The 15,736-nt window shown below is 42.3% G+C and overlaps 1 protein-coding gene across 2 annotated transcripts in view; it reads right to left on the bottom strand.

Annotated features, from left to right (window-relative positions):
- Positions 1 to 15,736, bottom strand: part of kdm5c (lysine demethylase 5C) — an 89,615-nt gene that overhangs the window by 42,691 nt on the left and 31,188 nt on the right. For both annotated transcript variants that reach the window (XM_069929248.1, XM_069929249.1), the window contains exon 2: positions 1,845 to 1,922. In XM_069929248.1, the coding sequence (XP_069785349.1) occupies positions 1,845 to 1,922 (78 nt within the window). The remainder of the gene's footprint in view (positions 1 to 1,844; positions 1,923 to 15,736) is intronic.

The following is a 15,736-nucleotide window of genomic DNA, read 5'->3' as shown; positions in this document are numbered from 1 at the left end:
ACCTAGATCTGATGATAGCAGCAAGAACAAAGTGTGTGCTGGGTGGTGTGGATCCTTGATGATCGCTGCTGCTCTCCGACGGCAGCATCACAATGGCGTGGATGGCTTTGCCTGTGATATTCTGGGCTGGGTCCACTACATTTCAGGGCTTTACACTTAGGGGTATTGGTGTCCCCATACCAGACCACGATGCAGCCGGTCAGCACACTTTCCACCACACCCCTGTAGAAATTTGCCAGGGTTCCCGACGTCATGGCAAATTTCCACAAACTCCCGAGGAACTAGAGGCACTGAGGTGCTTTCTTCACAATGCCGTTAGTATGTTGGGTTCAGGAAAGATCCTCCGAGATAATGACTCCCAAGAACTTATTTGCTCACCCTCTCCACCTCTGATCCCTCTATATTCTGTATCATTCCATAGTTTGATAGGTACAGAAGCATGAAGACCAGCACCTCCAGGTTCAAAAATGGTTTCTTGTAAATAGTCTCCCCTTGATACACTGATGCTAAACTACTCCAACTCCACAAAAAGGCCAGTCTGCAGGCTTATAACACCACTTTTTGGTGGTAACTGTGAATTTTTCTTATTTATCCTTAATATTATTTTCTCTTATTAGTTTAACGTGTACATTTGTAGATTTTTAAAAAATAGTACCAGTTCAGCTGCAGCAAGCAAGAATTTTGGTGCACACGTAGGGGTCATTATGGGTTCGCTACTGCATACGGTGCTCCCGTTGTGGCCTCCTCTACATCTGGACAGAGAGTGGGAGATTGCTTCACTGATTGTCTTTGCTCTGTTTTCTGTAATAGCGGGGACCTCCCAGTGGCAACCCATCTCGATTGCCCTGCCCCGCTCCCTTGCTAGCATATCCGTCCATGGTCTTATGCACTCAGACTGAGACCACCCTTAAATTGGTGGAACACCTCATTTTCTGACTGGGCATACACTTTCTCTCTCTTGTTCCCTATCCCATCTCCATTCCTCTATCTCCCCACCCCTTGACTGTCTGTCTCTCTCTCTCTCTCTCTCTCATTCCCTATCCCTGTCTCCTTCCCTCCATCTCCCCATCCTTTGTCTCTCTCATTCCCTATGTCTCCATTTCTCCATCTCTCCACCTCTTGTGTGTCTCTCTCATTTCCTATCCTTCTGTTTCTGTTATTCCAGCTCCCCACCCCTTATCTCTCTCTCTCTCTCATTCCCTATCCTGTCTCCATTCCTCCATCACCCCATGCCTTGTCTCTCTTTTGTTTCCTATCCTTGTTTCCTTCATTCATAGAGCTACCACCTTCCCCCAATCAATTCTCACCTTTCCTCTTTGCTCTCTGATCCATGTCCACCCATGGCCTTTTGCCTGTCAGCCTGTGCTCCTCCCCCTGCTCCTTCCTCCCTCAGGCACCTGCCTGTTTTTTTGCTTGTACCTTGACAAAGGGCTCAGACACAAAACATTGGTGATGTATCTTTGACTCCTATGGATGCTGTGAGACCTGCTAAGTTTATCCAACCCTTTTATGTCTTATCATGATCCTTCTACATGGCTTCAGTGCTGGCTACACTGCATTATCAGAAGAGCTTCAATGCCTTTCCCGTTCTCCATTCCCCCCATCTCTCACCTTGTGACATCACACCACACTTCCCTGTTCGTTGCAGTGCTGGCAGCTCTGAAGAGCCACCATACAAAGGAGGTGATAGGTCCCTGTCCCCACCCTGTCCCCATCTCAGCTGCTTCCTCGTCACTCCGGATGGATTCTGCTGGTGGAAGGAAGTAGAAATTTGACATGCGAGTGAGAATTTGCCCACTTCCCCCTCAGTCAGAGAGGAGGGGAGGGGGCGCTGGGAAATTTACCTCCAACTCGTTCAGGCGCTGAATTCGAGGCGTGAACTTGAAGTTGTCAACTTCAACGGCAAATGGGGGCTGCCAGTCCTGCAGAGATGACAGAGAGAGAGAGCATGGTTCAGGAAGGCCAACCGGAATCATGGGCCCAAAAATATTTATATATATTTATTTTATTTTGTTATATCTTAATGTATATATGTGATTATTATGTGCTGCCTGTGGGTGTCTATGCCAGGGTTTGTGCGTGCACACTCACATGTACAAGCATCTATGTAGGTGCGCGTATGTGTGTACATGTGCTTGTGTGTGTGTGCACACGTGAACTTGTGTGTCTGTGTGCTCACCCTGGTCAGGAGAAACACTGTTTTGTCAAGTTGCAAATGTACAGGGCAATGATAATAAACTTGAATTTGAAGTAACAGACATCTCTGGACTGCTGATGGACAGGAGGATGTTTTCCTGCTCACCCCTCGACGTCCTTGAATCAGTCATGAACCAGGGAAAGGACAGCAAACTCACTCCACCCTCAAGGACATCCACGACCCTGGTGAATTTTTCACTGCAATATGCTGTCGGTCCATTTGGAAATTCTTATTTCAGTAATAAGCTCGAGCCGAGGTTTGCTCCACTCCCTTCCACTCAACAAGACCCCTGTCCTTGCACCTCTGAATTCACTGGGCTTTGTTTCCCACATTCCCTTTACAACTTATTAGAACAGAGCAAAACATCTTAACAACGTGAATTAAAAAAGCATTGAGATATTAATAGGAATAGTACTTGTCCATCTGGAAAACCTCTCATCTGGCACTGACATCCTAGATGCGCTGGATCATCAGTTTTACTGCCTGATGCTTACAGAGAGTAGAAACTTGTTTTAATTCTGATCTCAAACAACGGCATTTGAATCTGAGGGTATCAGTCCACTAACTTTACCACAGCATGCTGAGCTACTTTGCTGGCCCAAGGGAAATGCAAGCTTGCAATGTACTAAAGACCTCCGACAAGTCAGGATGAATCCAGACACAGAGTACTGACAATCGTCAGCAATGTCACCATTTTCTTTTGGAAAATTTTATTTTCTATTTGCGTCAAAACATATACAGTATTTATCCATAACATGAAAAAGTTAAAATTATGACACAAAAATAATACAATTTTATATATTTCCCCCCCCCCCACCTGCCTTCCCCAAAAAAGTAGGAAGAAAAAAGAAAAAGCCCTAATAAACCTATATCTTATGATCAATTAATTGGAATTTACATAACGATCTTAGATCATAACTAATTAGAGCGGGTTGGATGGGGCATGTGGACACTGCAAGGAAAATCGTAGCAATAAAATCCATGTAGGGTTTCCAAATCTTATCAAATTTTTCTGGTTGACTTTGTAAATTATACTTTATTCTCTCTAATGATATACAATAATTACATTCACCATCTATTCAATCCCACAATATCACCAGATTTCCATAGATATAGATTTATTTGTTATTGCTACTTAAAAACTTCTTTTGATAAATACGTATTTAACTTCAATTGGCAAATATCTCCCAATAATAATACTCCAGGATCCTTCAAAACTTATCCCAATAAAATACGTATATCCTTACAAAACTTATCTACCTTTTCACATTGCCAGATGCATGCAAAAAAGATCCTACTTCTTTACTACATCTAAAGCATTGATCAGAACTATTCGAATGAAGTACATGCAATTTATATGGAGTATAATATAACTGATGTAAAAATTAAATGGTACCATTTGATATCTAACATTAATTCTATCAGTTACACTTTCATATAACTTTGACCATACTTTGTCTTGAATCTGTATATTTAAATCTTTCTCCCATCTAGATTTAGATTTAAATAAATATTTTTTCAGAGTAGTCTCTTGCAATTTAATAGACATATTAGTAATAAATCTTTCAATAAATGTATCCATTATTAGATATTCAAATAGTCTTTGTTCTGGCAATTTAAAGTTCCTCCCTAATATTTTTTTTAAATATGATTTTAGTTGATAATAAGAAAAAATAGTATTACGTGGTATATTACAGGTACACGATCCTTTATCTGGAACTCTTGGGGGACAGTGTGTTCCGAATTTCAGATTTTTCCAGATTTCGGAAAGCCCATCCAAATTGTGCTGCCGTATCCACCCCCATCCCCTTCCCCTTCCAGTCACCCAGCCATCTCCCCCGACCGCCGGTCCCTCGGCCGCCACCCCTGACCGCCGGTCCCTCGGCCGCCTCCCCCGACCGCCGGATTTTGGAGCTTTCCGGATTTTAGATGTCCGGATAAAGGATTGCGTACCTATATACTTATCAAAAATCAAGAAAAAAAAACAATCCCTTATTTTTATTATCCACAATTATGCCAAACATCAAAATAACGGTTATCAACCATAAAAGGAATGAAAGGATTTTGATTTAATCTCATTTTATCTGACTGGTAATTCTTCATTCCCCCTTCTACACATTCTCCATTCCATACTTTAAGTTTATGCTTCGAAATTGGTAGATCTGATTTTCCTTTTAATAACCCCTCATATGATTTATAGAAAATATGTTCAGAATTACTTTCTCCTATTTTATTCATTTCAATTTTCACCCATGCAATCTTTTCACCAGTCCACAAGAGGACAAAAATCTAAGTTGAGCTGCTTTATAATAATTTTTAAAATTAGGCCGTCGAAGTCCCCTTTGATCAAATTTCCAGGTTAATTTTTCCAATGCCACCTGAGGCATTTAATCCTTCCAAATAAATCTTCTTATAGTTTTATTTAAATCCTGAAAAAATATTATCGGTACAAAAATTGGTAAAGATTGAAAAAGGTATTGTATTCTAGGAAAGATATTCATCTTCACACAATTAATTCTTCCTATTAAAAAAATTGGCAATTTTTTCCATCTTAATAAATCTTTAATTTTCCTTAATAAAGGTATGTAATTTAATTTAAATAAATTATTTAAATTCTTATCAATATTAATTCCCAAATATTTAATTGCACCAGTCTGCCATTTAAATTTTGTCCTTTTCTTAACTTGAACTTAGTCTGTCTCGATCATTGGCATCACTTCACTTTTATCAATATTTACTTTGTAACCTGATACTAACCCATACTCCGCCAATCAATCATTTACTTTTTTTTAATGAACTTTCAAGGTTTGTAAGATATAGCATTACATCATCTGCAAAAAGACTAATTTTGTGTTCTTTATCGTGTATCTTAAAGCCCTCAATCTCATTATTACTTCTAATCACCTCAGCTAAAGGTTCTATAGCTAATCCAAATAAAAAAGGAGATAACAGACATCCTTGTCTAGATGATCTTTCCAACAAAAAGGATTTTGATATTTGTTTATTTGTAATCACTTTAGCCTTTGGAGAATTATATAATGCTCTTATCCAATTTATAAAACTTGTCAGAATTCCAAAAACCTTCAGTACTTTAAATAAATAGCCCCCATTTTAATCTATCAAATGCCTTTTCTGCATCAAAACGGACCGTGGGTGGTAGGTTAATTGGGCTGTACTGGCTCACGGGCCAGAAGGGCCTGTAACCACGCTGTGTGTCTAAATTTTAAAGAGTTAATGGTGTTGATCACTTAACAGCCCACAATCTCAGCCACACAGTGCTTACATAAACAGGTTGGAGATACTTTTGCTTGAAATGGAATCCTTAAAATTACAGATGGTTTTGACCAGACCAGACCAGATTGTGATTAATTAGGAATTTGGAGAACACCTCCCTCACTCAAAGACCAGGGTATTACAAGCACATGCAACTTAAATTGATATCTTTGGGGGAAAAAAATTGAAGGGTAATGGGGATTGAGACTGGGAGCATTTCAAAGCTCTGGTCCCTAGAGAACACAGACACGATTTTGGTTGATCTTCAACATTTTTCTCCCCACCTAGGGGAACAAACAACAAGTGGGAATAGGTTAAGGAAGTTTTAAAGGGGATCTGAGGGGCAAGGATTTTTTTTATTTTCACAGTGGTTGGTAGCTGGATCTTTCTGCCAGAGGTGGTGTGGAATCAGATTGAGTCACTGTGTTTAAGACATTTAGATAAACTCCAGAATAAGCAAGGCATGGTGGGATATGGTCCTAACATGGGAAACGAGATTGATGGGTAAAAAGGCCAGCACAGGCATAGAAGAGCCCTCTTGTGTACCACCAAAAACTCTGTGACACAGCTCTGAGGCCAAAAGGTCAGGGAACAGATGAGACAAGAACAATCGGCAGCCGTGTTTAGGTTAACCATTCATGCTGCCTTTTAGCATCTTCCGCGGCGTGTCCGAAGCACGTTAAACCCGGATAGAGGGGTCAGGTTTTGACTGCTGCTGCCTGTGTTGGATGAGAGAAAAGGGGCAGAGATTGGAGCACACATTCTGCCTGCATGCAAGCAATCTGACTGGGAACACAGTCCAACAAAGTTGTCACGGCAACAAGACCAGAGTTACGCTCACCCGATATTAATCCCTGTTGGGAAACAGTGGCTGGCGGGGGATAACATCCCCCATCTGCCTATCATCTCTCTCCTCACCACCTGCCAGCTCCTCTTAATAGTGATCATTTCTCAGCTGCACGGAGCACTGTGTATGATTCTAGTCGCCTGTGCCAGGAAGCATGTGGAGACTTTGGAAATACAGTAAAAGTCAGAAAATCAGGATGCTAGAAATCCAGACTCGAAAACTTTCGGCTTTTTCATGCACGGCCGGCGTGCATTCCTTAAGCATCACAGATGTACTGCTTGAGAATCCAAAAATCAAGACCAACCCAATCCCTAAGCAGTCCAGATTTTAGGTCCTTTACTATAGATTTACCAGGATGTTGCTCGCTTAGATACAGGGTAGGAGCTACGGGGAGAGGTTAGACAGGCTTGGGTTGAGGGGGAAACCTGATCCAAGTTATGAGCAGCTCAGATCGGGGAGACAGTCGGAATCTTCCTCCCCAGGAAAGCGTGTTGTGTACTGGAGGACTGTTTAAGGTGTGGGGGTTGAGGATGGAAGATTAAGATAGAAGTGCAGGACATTTTTTTTTACATAGAGGGTGCTAGGTGCCTGGAACAAGCTGCCAAAGGCTGTAGTGGAAGCATATATGACATTACTGTGGAACAGACTGCTACAAAGCCACATGATCAAGCAGGGAACAGAGGGATAGGCATCGTGCGCAGGCTGGAGAACTTCAATCTGAGACTTCATTTTTTTTTAGACATACAACACGGTTACAGTCTCTACCGGCCAATGAAACTCATTTGACCTACAAACTCTGGTACATTTCGAACAGTGGAGGAAACCGGAGCACCTGGAGGAAAACTCACACAGACATCGGAAGGACATACAAGCTCCTTACAGACAGCACACTGGATTCGAAAACAGGTCACTGGTGCTAGCTGCTACACCAACAATGCCACATTTGTGGACTCAGGCCTTGTGGTCTGCTTCACATGTGGTTCATTGCGTGGCCTACATCCCACCAACCCCCTTGCTTCCAGCTCACAGTGACCACCCTGCTGCCTCCACAGATGCTACCAGACCCCTAGAAGAGCACTGCGGTCTCCCTCGATCGATGGGCTTTAAAGAAACAGGGCAGGTTGTGTGTTGGCAAGCGTGTTATTGAGTTCCAGTGCACTTCCTGTGAACTCCCAGCTGTCATGAGATCGTCTGGTCACGTGCCCACCGTGGGCAGAGAGCATTGCAGCCACAAAGCTCTAAAACAGTGCTTCACAAAGAACGAACTCAAGGCCACCTCAGCTACAGCCCACCCCCCCCACCCCTAACACTGCCTGTGGCTGATGATGATCTCTTTCTTTGTTCGAAGGAGCAAAGCTATTGCGCCCTGGCCAGTATTTGCCTCTCATGCTTGTACAAACAGCTTCAGAGGAAGACGAGTTAGCTGCACCAACGAGTCTGATAGCCAAAGTAAGACAGCGGAGGATGGGTCCCATTTGCCTGCGCTGGAACTGTGTCCCGCTCCACCTTGTCTGAATGCAGTGGCTGTACCAGGCTCGACCAACTCCTCATGCAGCGAATTCCATACATCCACCACTCTCCAAGAGAGAGGAACCGGTAACAACAGGATTGCAGCTCCTGCCTCGGAATGAGCAGGTCAGGCCTGTTCCAAGGAGGGCAACTATCCCTCCCTCTATAACTCTGTTGCTCCTCCACCCCTCCACTCCCAGGCATGAGCTCGGGTCTCTCTCTGGTCTCCACCCATGTCACCCTTGTGGAATCGACAAGAGGAGGCCATGCTCACCACCTGATGCTGCCATCCTGTGGGCCACTGCTCCAAATACACACACCAGGGTCTATGTGAAGATGAAGACCCATTTCTCCCAATTTTGGCAGCAGTGAGCTCTGGACCCACACCAACCTCTTTTCCCCCCTCTGCCAATCACTTGCATCAACCACCCTCCTTATCCCTCTGCAGTCCCTTCCTTCCTCCAACTGCATCACGTAAACAAGAGTGGGCGCAGGCTACTCAGCCCCTCTAGCACACCCTACCATTCAATATGGTCACCACTGATCTCCCCCAGGCCTCGTTTCTATATTTTGAAACACGAACATCTGAAGACTCTGTAGGCTTCTTCAGGTGTATTCTCCGCTAAGAATGTGCCTGAAGAAGAGAAAGCGGCCCTTTGATTTGCCGTTCAGGTGGCAGCGCTAAAAGCACAGCACTGGCCACGTGAAGGGACAGCTGCACCGGGATGCACATCTGAGCGCACTCCGCCTCCTGTCCCTTGAGCTGTCAAGTTAGGATGGCTGGCTGTCATCTGGGACAGCCAGCACGGGCTATCAGTGCGGGGATATCCCCCATGGAATGTCCCCACACTGATCGCTCTGCCCCCCGGCGGGGGAGAAGGGGGCTAGGACGGCCGCCGGGAGGGGGGGGGGGCTGGGATGGCCAGCGGGGGAGGGGGGCTGGGACGGCCGGCGGGGGAGGGTTGGGGGGCTGGGACGGCCAGCAGAGGAGGGGGGGCTGGGGCAGCCGGCGGGTGAGAAGGAGGCTGGAGCGGCTAGCGGGTGAGTATGGCGCTCGAGTCAGATACCAGCATTGTTTCGGCCAGCCCCCTTCTTTCCCGCCGGCCGCTCCAGTCCCCTTCTCTCCTGCCAGCCGCTCCAGTCCCCTTCTCTCCTGCCGGCCGCTCCAGCCCCTGTTTTCCCCCGCTGGCCACTCCAGCCCCTGTTCTCCCACGCCAGCTGCTCTAGCTCTGCAATCCCCGCGCTGACAGCCCAGCCAGCTGCCCCTGCCCTGATGTCGTGCGCTGGGGGAATGGGCAGCTGGGAGAGGAGCTATCAGGCGCTTGCCATGTGACTGTCATCCTGGGGAGGCTACTGTGCTGCGGTGATTATCCCTCTCGGAGGAGGGTTACAAAGTTCGCCTTGCAAGCACCACCTGCACATTCATGTGGCCTCCCAACACCCGCATATTGCCAAAATATGCAGCTTTACAAGCGGGACAATTGGCCACCTGAAAGTGCCTTGTGATTGTAGTAAAAATACAAAAAATATAGACCTGCTAGACGAACAAAGCCGGTCTCGCAGTGTCCATAAGAGGTAAAGAAATATTATCGACTTTTTGGGCCTGAGCCCTTCCTCACGCTATGAGTAAAAAAGACAGGAACCTGTATTTAAAAGGGAAGAAAGGAATACAGGCGAACAGACAAAAGGTGTTAATTTTGTTAATTTGATATAATAAAGAGGACAGGAGGGAGGAAAGGTGAGAATTGATTGGGGAAGTGGCAGTGTTTTTGGTCCTATGAAAGGAGGGGGGGGGGAGAGGGGGAGAGAGGGAGGGAGAGAGAGAGAGAGAGAGAGAGAGAGAGAGAGAAAGAACATCAGGAAAGATTGGGGGTGGGGGGGAGGTTGATGTTAAATGCAGTTTGGTTGGAGGATGCCCAGATGGGAGATGAGCTGCTGTTCCTCCAATATGTGGGTGGTCTCAGTCTGGCAGCGTACGAGACCATGGACAGACAATGTCAGTAAGGGAATGGGATGGGGAATAGAAATAGGTGGCCACTGGGAGGTCCATACTACTGCAACAACAGAGACAAGGTGCTCAACAAACCATCTCTCAGTGTGTCTCCAGACTCTCAGATGTCGAGACCATGATGGGAGCACCAGATGCATTAGATAACCCCTGCAGATTCACAATTGTTGTTTCACTTGGAAGGACTATTTGGGGCTCCAAATGGCGATGAGGGAGAAGATGAGGGGCCAAGTGGATCATCTCCTGCGGTCACAGGGGAAGGTGCCAAGGGGGCGATTGGTGGGCTGGACTGGGCAAGGCAGTCACGGAAGGAGTCACTGCAGAAGGTGGAGAAGGGAATACATGTCTCGAGGATGGATAACATAGTGAAATTGCAGAGCATGCTATGTTGTATGTGGAGGCTGGTGGAGTGGTTGGTGAGGACAAGGGGAAGCCTGTCCTTGCACACAGGAGCAGAGGAGGCCAGGGCAGATGTGCAAGTTGATGGTGGTAGAGGGGAAGCTACGTTGTTTGAAGGAGGATATCCCCAACAATCCGTCCTTACGTTTCCTCTCTCCTGTCCTCTTATCCTATCCAATTAATACCTTTTGTCTGTTGATCTCCATTCTTCCCTTTTCCCCAGGTTTTCAATACAGACACCTGACCTTTATTACTCATACCTTAAGTAAGGACTCATGCCGAAACACAGTAAAATCCCTGGTATCCGGCACCTATGGTAGATGCCAGATAAGTGAATATTAGATTGAGATTGCATGTTGGCAAACTAACGATGAAGCGTGCCAATTTTAAACTTCTGCATTTTTTAACTTATTTATTTTTGGCTTTTTTTTGCTGGTTGCTTGAGGCTTCCAATTGCTTGAATTCCAGCTAAGTGGGTTTTACTGTACATGTTTACCTCCTATGGACACTGCAAGACCTGCTGAGTTCCTCCAGTATTTCTGTATCTTTTTGTTTCCTATGTACTTACGCCCTCTAGTCCATACACCCCAGTTTTATTTTCATTTAACAGAAAATAAGCCCATGCCGCCCAATTACACCCAATTGATCTACAACCCCAACCCCCCCCATCCATTTTAAAGAGTGGGAGGAAACTGGAGCGCCTGAGGAAAACCCACGCAGACATGGGGGAAACATACAAACTCTTTACAGACAGTGCTGGATTCAAACCCCAGTTGCTGGTGCTGTAACAGCATTGCGCTAACGTGACGTTAACAGTGCCACCCCACATCAGCCATTCTTAACAAGGCCCTATGGCCCCTCTGGGGACCACAGTACATTTAAGTAAAAGTCTTGTTTACTTTCCACCTCACGAAACATAAATATTTTTTATGTAGTCGGTAGAGGAAGTAACCAAAACGACTGCTTCACAGGGAAAGGGACCCATAAATCCATAGAGTCATGGAGGGGACCAAAGCCAATAAAAATAATGGCTGATAGAACCACAGAACATTACTGCACAGAAACTGGCCCTTTGGCCCTTCTAGTCTGTGTCAAACCATTTTTTTTGCCTAGTCCCACTGACCTACACTCAGTCCATAGCCCTCCATACCCCTCCCATCCATGTACCTGTCAAAATTCTTCTTAAATGTTAAAACTGAGCCCGCATTCAACACTTCAGCTCATTCCACATTCCCACCACTCTGTATGAAAATTCCCCCTAAACTTTTCCCCTTAACCCATGTCCTTTGGTTTGTATCTCACCGACCCTCAATGGAAAATGCCCACCTATATTTACTATGACTAATCCCCCTCATAATTTTAAACACCTCGATCAAATCTCCCCTCATTCTTCTACATTCCAGGGAATAAAGTCCGAACCTGTTTAACCTTCCCCTGTAACTCGGTTCCTGAAGTCTGGGCAACATCCGAATAAATCTTACCTGCCCTCTTTCCATCTTATTGATATCTTTCCTATAGTTCGGTGACCAAAACTGCACAAAATACTCCAAATTATACAACTTTACCATAACAACCCAACTCCTGGACTCAATCCTTTGATTTATGAGGCCAATATGCCAAAAGCTCTCTTTCTGACCCTGTCCACCTTCAGGGAATTATGAACAGTGCAACTCTGATTATCCAAAATCCTCAGTTATCCAAATTTTTTTGGACCCAGAAGTGACATCAGTTTGGCTCTGAAAATATTTTTGGATAATTGAAGATTTCAGAAAATTCTCATTTATCCTAAAAATTTTGAAGCCAAAATGGATAACTGACCCTTTATTGGATAGAAATCTGAAAAGTATAAGGAAATCAAAGATGGAAACACAAATTGGTGTGTTGATGAAAGATTTAAATCTGGTTGATATTTGGAGAAAGGTTAATCCTACAGAGAAAGATTTTTCTTTTTATTCTTCATGACATGATTCATTTTCTAAAATAGATTTCTAAATAGAATAGACTCTACAAGGTAGAGTATTGCAAGCTGAATATAAAAGTAGAGTTATTTCAGACCATTCATTATTATTTTTTTCTTGTGAAAGTTTGGAAGTAGTACGTTCGTCGTACAGATGGAGGTTTAATGCAATGTTACCGAAAAAACCAGAGTTTGTTACTTTTACTGAAGAGCATATCTCTTTATTTCTGACTGAGAATGTTAATTCTGTGAATAGTCACTTTGTATTATGGGACACTTTGAAAGCTTATTTGAGAGGGCAGATCATTAGTTATTCTACGAAAGTTAAGAAACAATATATAGCAGAAAGTTGAAGGTTGGAAAAACAGATTGGTGAGTTAGAGAAAGATCAGAAGGATATGACAGAATACAAAAAAGCTGCCTTAGCGAAGTTGAAATTACGTTATAATACATTACAAACTTATCAGTTTGAGTACTTAATTAATCGTTCTAAACAATGCTATTATGAGTTGGGAGAGAGAGCTCATAAGGTACTTGCTTGGCAACTGAAAACTGAACAGTAATCTCGGACTATTAATGCTGTTAAACAGAATTCAACAATTACCTACAAGCCTCAGGAAATTAATGACCAGTTTTATTCATTTTATCAAAAATTATATACTTCTGAGGGGAAGCAGGACAATGGTTCTATTGAATCTTATTTATTTAAATTAACATTACCGATATTAGAAGAGAAAGATGTTCAGGAATTGGAATCTCCATTTACAAATTTTGAAATTAAGGAAGCTATACAGGAAATGCCAAACGGAAAGTCTCCGGGGGATGATGGATTTTCTGTGGAATTTTATAAAAATTTTTATGATGATTTATCTAATGTATTTGGAGATGTGTTAAAACAAGTTATTGAGGATCAGACATTACTGGAATCTTGTTCAAGTACTTTAATAACCGTTTTCCCAAAAAAAGATAGAGATCCACTAAAAGTGTCTTCATATAGGCCTATTTCCCTATTAAATGTAGATTATAAAATTATAGCGAAAGTATTAGCTAACAGATTTGCTAAGTATTTACCTAAGTTGATACATACTGATCAAATAGGTTTTATTAAAAATAGAAATGTATCAGATAATATTCTTCGATTAATTACTTTGATCAGTGCATACCGAAATCAGCCTAACCATCTTATGGTGGTTGCACTAGATGAAGAAAAGGCTTTTGTTAGGGTTGAATGGGATTTTTTTATTTAAGGTGTTAGAAAAATTTAAATTTGGCCCTTTTTTTTATTGGATGGGCTAAAGCTCTATATACAAACCTGATTGCCAGGGTGGTGACAAATGGTCAGGTTTCTTTACCATTTAAGTTGACTCATTCAACTCGGCAGGGCTGCCCATTGTCACCAGCCTTATTTGCGTTGGCTGTTGAACCGTTGGCTCAGACTATTAGGTAAAACGATAAAATTAGATGGATGAAGGTTATGAATGAAGAATATAAGATCAATTTATTTGCAGATGATGTTTTGATATATTTGACGGAACCAAAATGGTCGTTGAAGCAGTTACAAGAGTGTTTGTCGAAATTTGGAGAATTATCCGGATATAAAATTAATTGAGATAAGAGTGAAATTGTACCAGTCGGAATAGGAGATTATTCTGAATTTAAAATTATTACAAAATTAAAGTGGACAAATAAAATTAAATACTTGGGTGTGTTTGTCGATTGTCATTGTATCAGTTAAATTGTGTGCCTATACCAAAACAGATTAAAGCAGATTTGATTAAATGGAAAGATCTTCCATTAACTTTGATTGGCCGGGTCAATTGTATTAAAATTAATATTTTCCCTGAAAATATTTATTTCAGTCAATACCTTTTTTACTTTTAAAGGGCTTTTTTTTCATGATCTGAATAAGGCAGCGTGGGAGTTTTTATGGAAGGGTAAATTAGCTTGAGTGGCATTGCATAAACTTACATGGAAATATGTGTTGGGTGGACTTCAGTTACCACATTTTCAAAATTATTATGAAACGGCCCAGTTGAAATTTATTAGTAGATTGATGGATTTAAATTAACCCCCTAGCTGGGCTAGGGTGGAAATGGTGTGTATTTCTGAGGCTGAGGAACATCAATTTATATTTTGTTGGAATTCGAATTTGTTACAGGAACATAATATGCCAGTACTGAAACATTTGCTAAAGATTTGGATTAAAAGAAATATGGTTTTGGGATGAAAAGGTAAATTATCAATTTTAACTCCATTATATAATAACCAGCTTATTCCTTTTTCAATGTTTAATAATTATTTAAAGAGTTGGGATTCTAAGGGTATAAAGATGTTACAGGATTGTTTTGTTGAAAGACAGTTTCTTTCTTTCAATCAATTGAGGGAAAGATTTGGTATATCTGTAAATTTTCTGTTGGGTATTATCAACTCAGAGCCTTGGTAAAAGATAATTATGGTAAAGAGATGAATTTACCTACTTTGACGAGATTTGAATCTTTGATTTCCTCTGTACCGAAGAAGGGTTATATTTCGGTTATGTACCATTTGTTACAGAATAATATGGATAAACCGGATTGGTAAAAATCTAAACTTAAATGGGAAAGTGACTTAGCATTTATTTTCCCTGAAGATGATTGGGTGGATATGTGTCAGGATAATGTAATTAAATTGACTAATGTAAGATATGGAATGGTTAATTATAATTTTCCTCATCAATTATATTTGACCCCAGAGAAATTGAAAAAAAATATGGGTTTAGTAATTTGGATTCTTGTTTTAGATGTGGTTTATGTACTGGAACTTTTTTTACACGCTGTTTGGTCTTGTGTTAAAGTTCAACCATTTTGTCAAGGAATTAAGAGAGTTTTGGGAAAATTATACAACTTTAAATTACCATTAGATTCAATTATTTTTTTTTTGTTGGGTGAATTTTGGAACCTTTGGAAAAAGAGAACATTGGAGATGATCAATGAGGGTGCTTAAAAGAGAGATGGAATTAACAATGGGGAGAAAAGGGGGACAGGATTAAAGAGATAACTTGCGTGAATGGCAGCGTGACTGGAATGTATCCTGAAGCCTGTATCTGGTGAGTTGATTGTGATTGAAAAGAGAAATCATGGGGAGAGAGAGAAACGTCGAGCATCAAGGTTGCGGCAGGGACCCTTCTGTCATTTTAGAGAAGGTTGGAAGTGTACATGGAGGTGAGGGGGTTGGAAAGTTATTGACGGTGAGCGGGAGGTTTGAGCTAGTGGAGTTGTTCTAGTGAACCGGTGCAGAGCCAAAAGGCCGACATAGCCTGTTTCCACTCCGTAACTGGTTATATGGTTTCTCTGAGAGGAAATGGGGCTGGATAAAATTCAAATTGCTTTTGTACATTTAGTGCTATCAGTGGCGCATAAATGTGTAGCTAGTACCTGAAAAGATACTACAGAGATTAATATAGCACGTTGGCATAATGAATTGAAAGCTTGCATTGTTATGGAAAAAATTACTTCTAATTTACATGATAACTATTCTTTCTTTGTTTGGTAAATGGTTTCCATATTT

This window comes from Narcine bancroftii, chromosome 3 (assembly GCF_036971445.1).
Source record: "Narcine bancroftii isolate sNarBan1 chromosome 3, sNarBan1.hap1, whole genome shotgun sequence".
NCBI lineage: Eukaryota > Metazoa > Chordata > Chondrichthyes > Torpediniformes > Narcinidae > Narcine > Narcine bancroftii.
This window is presented reverse-complemented; position numbering and strand designations above follow the sequence as displayed.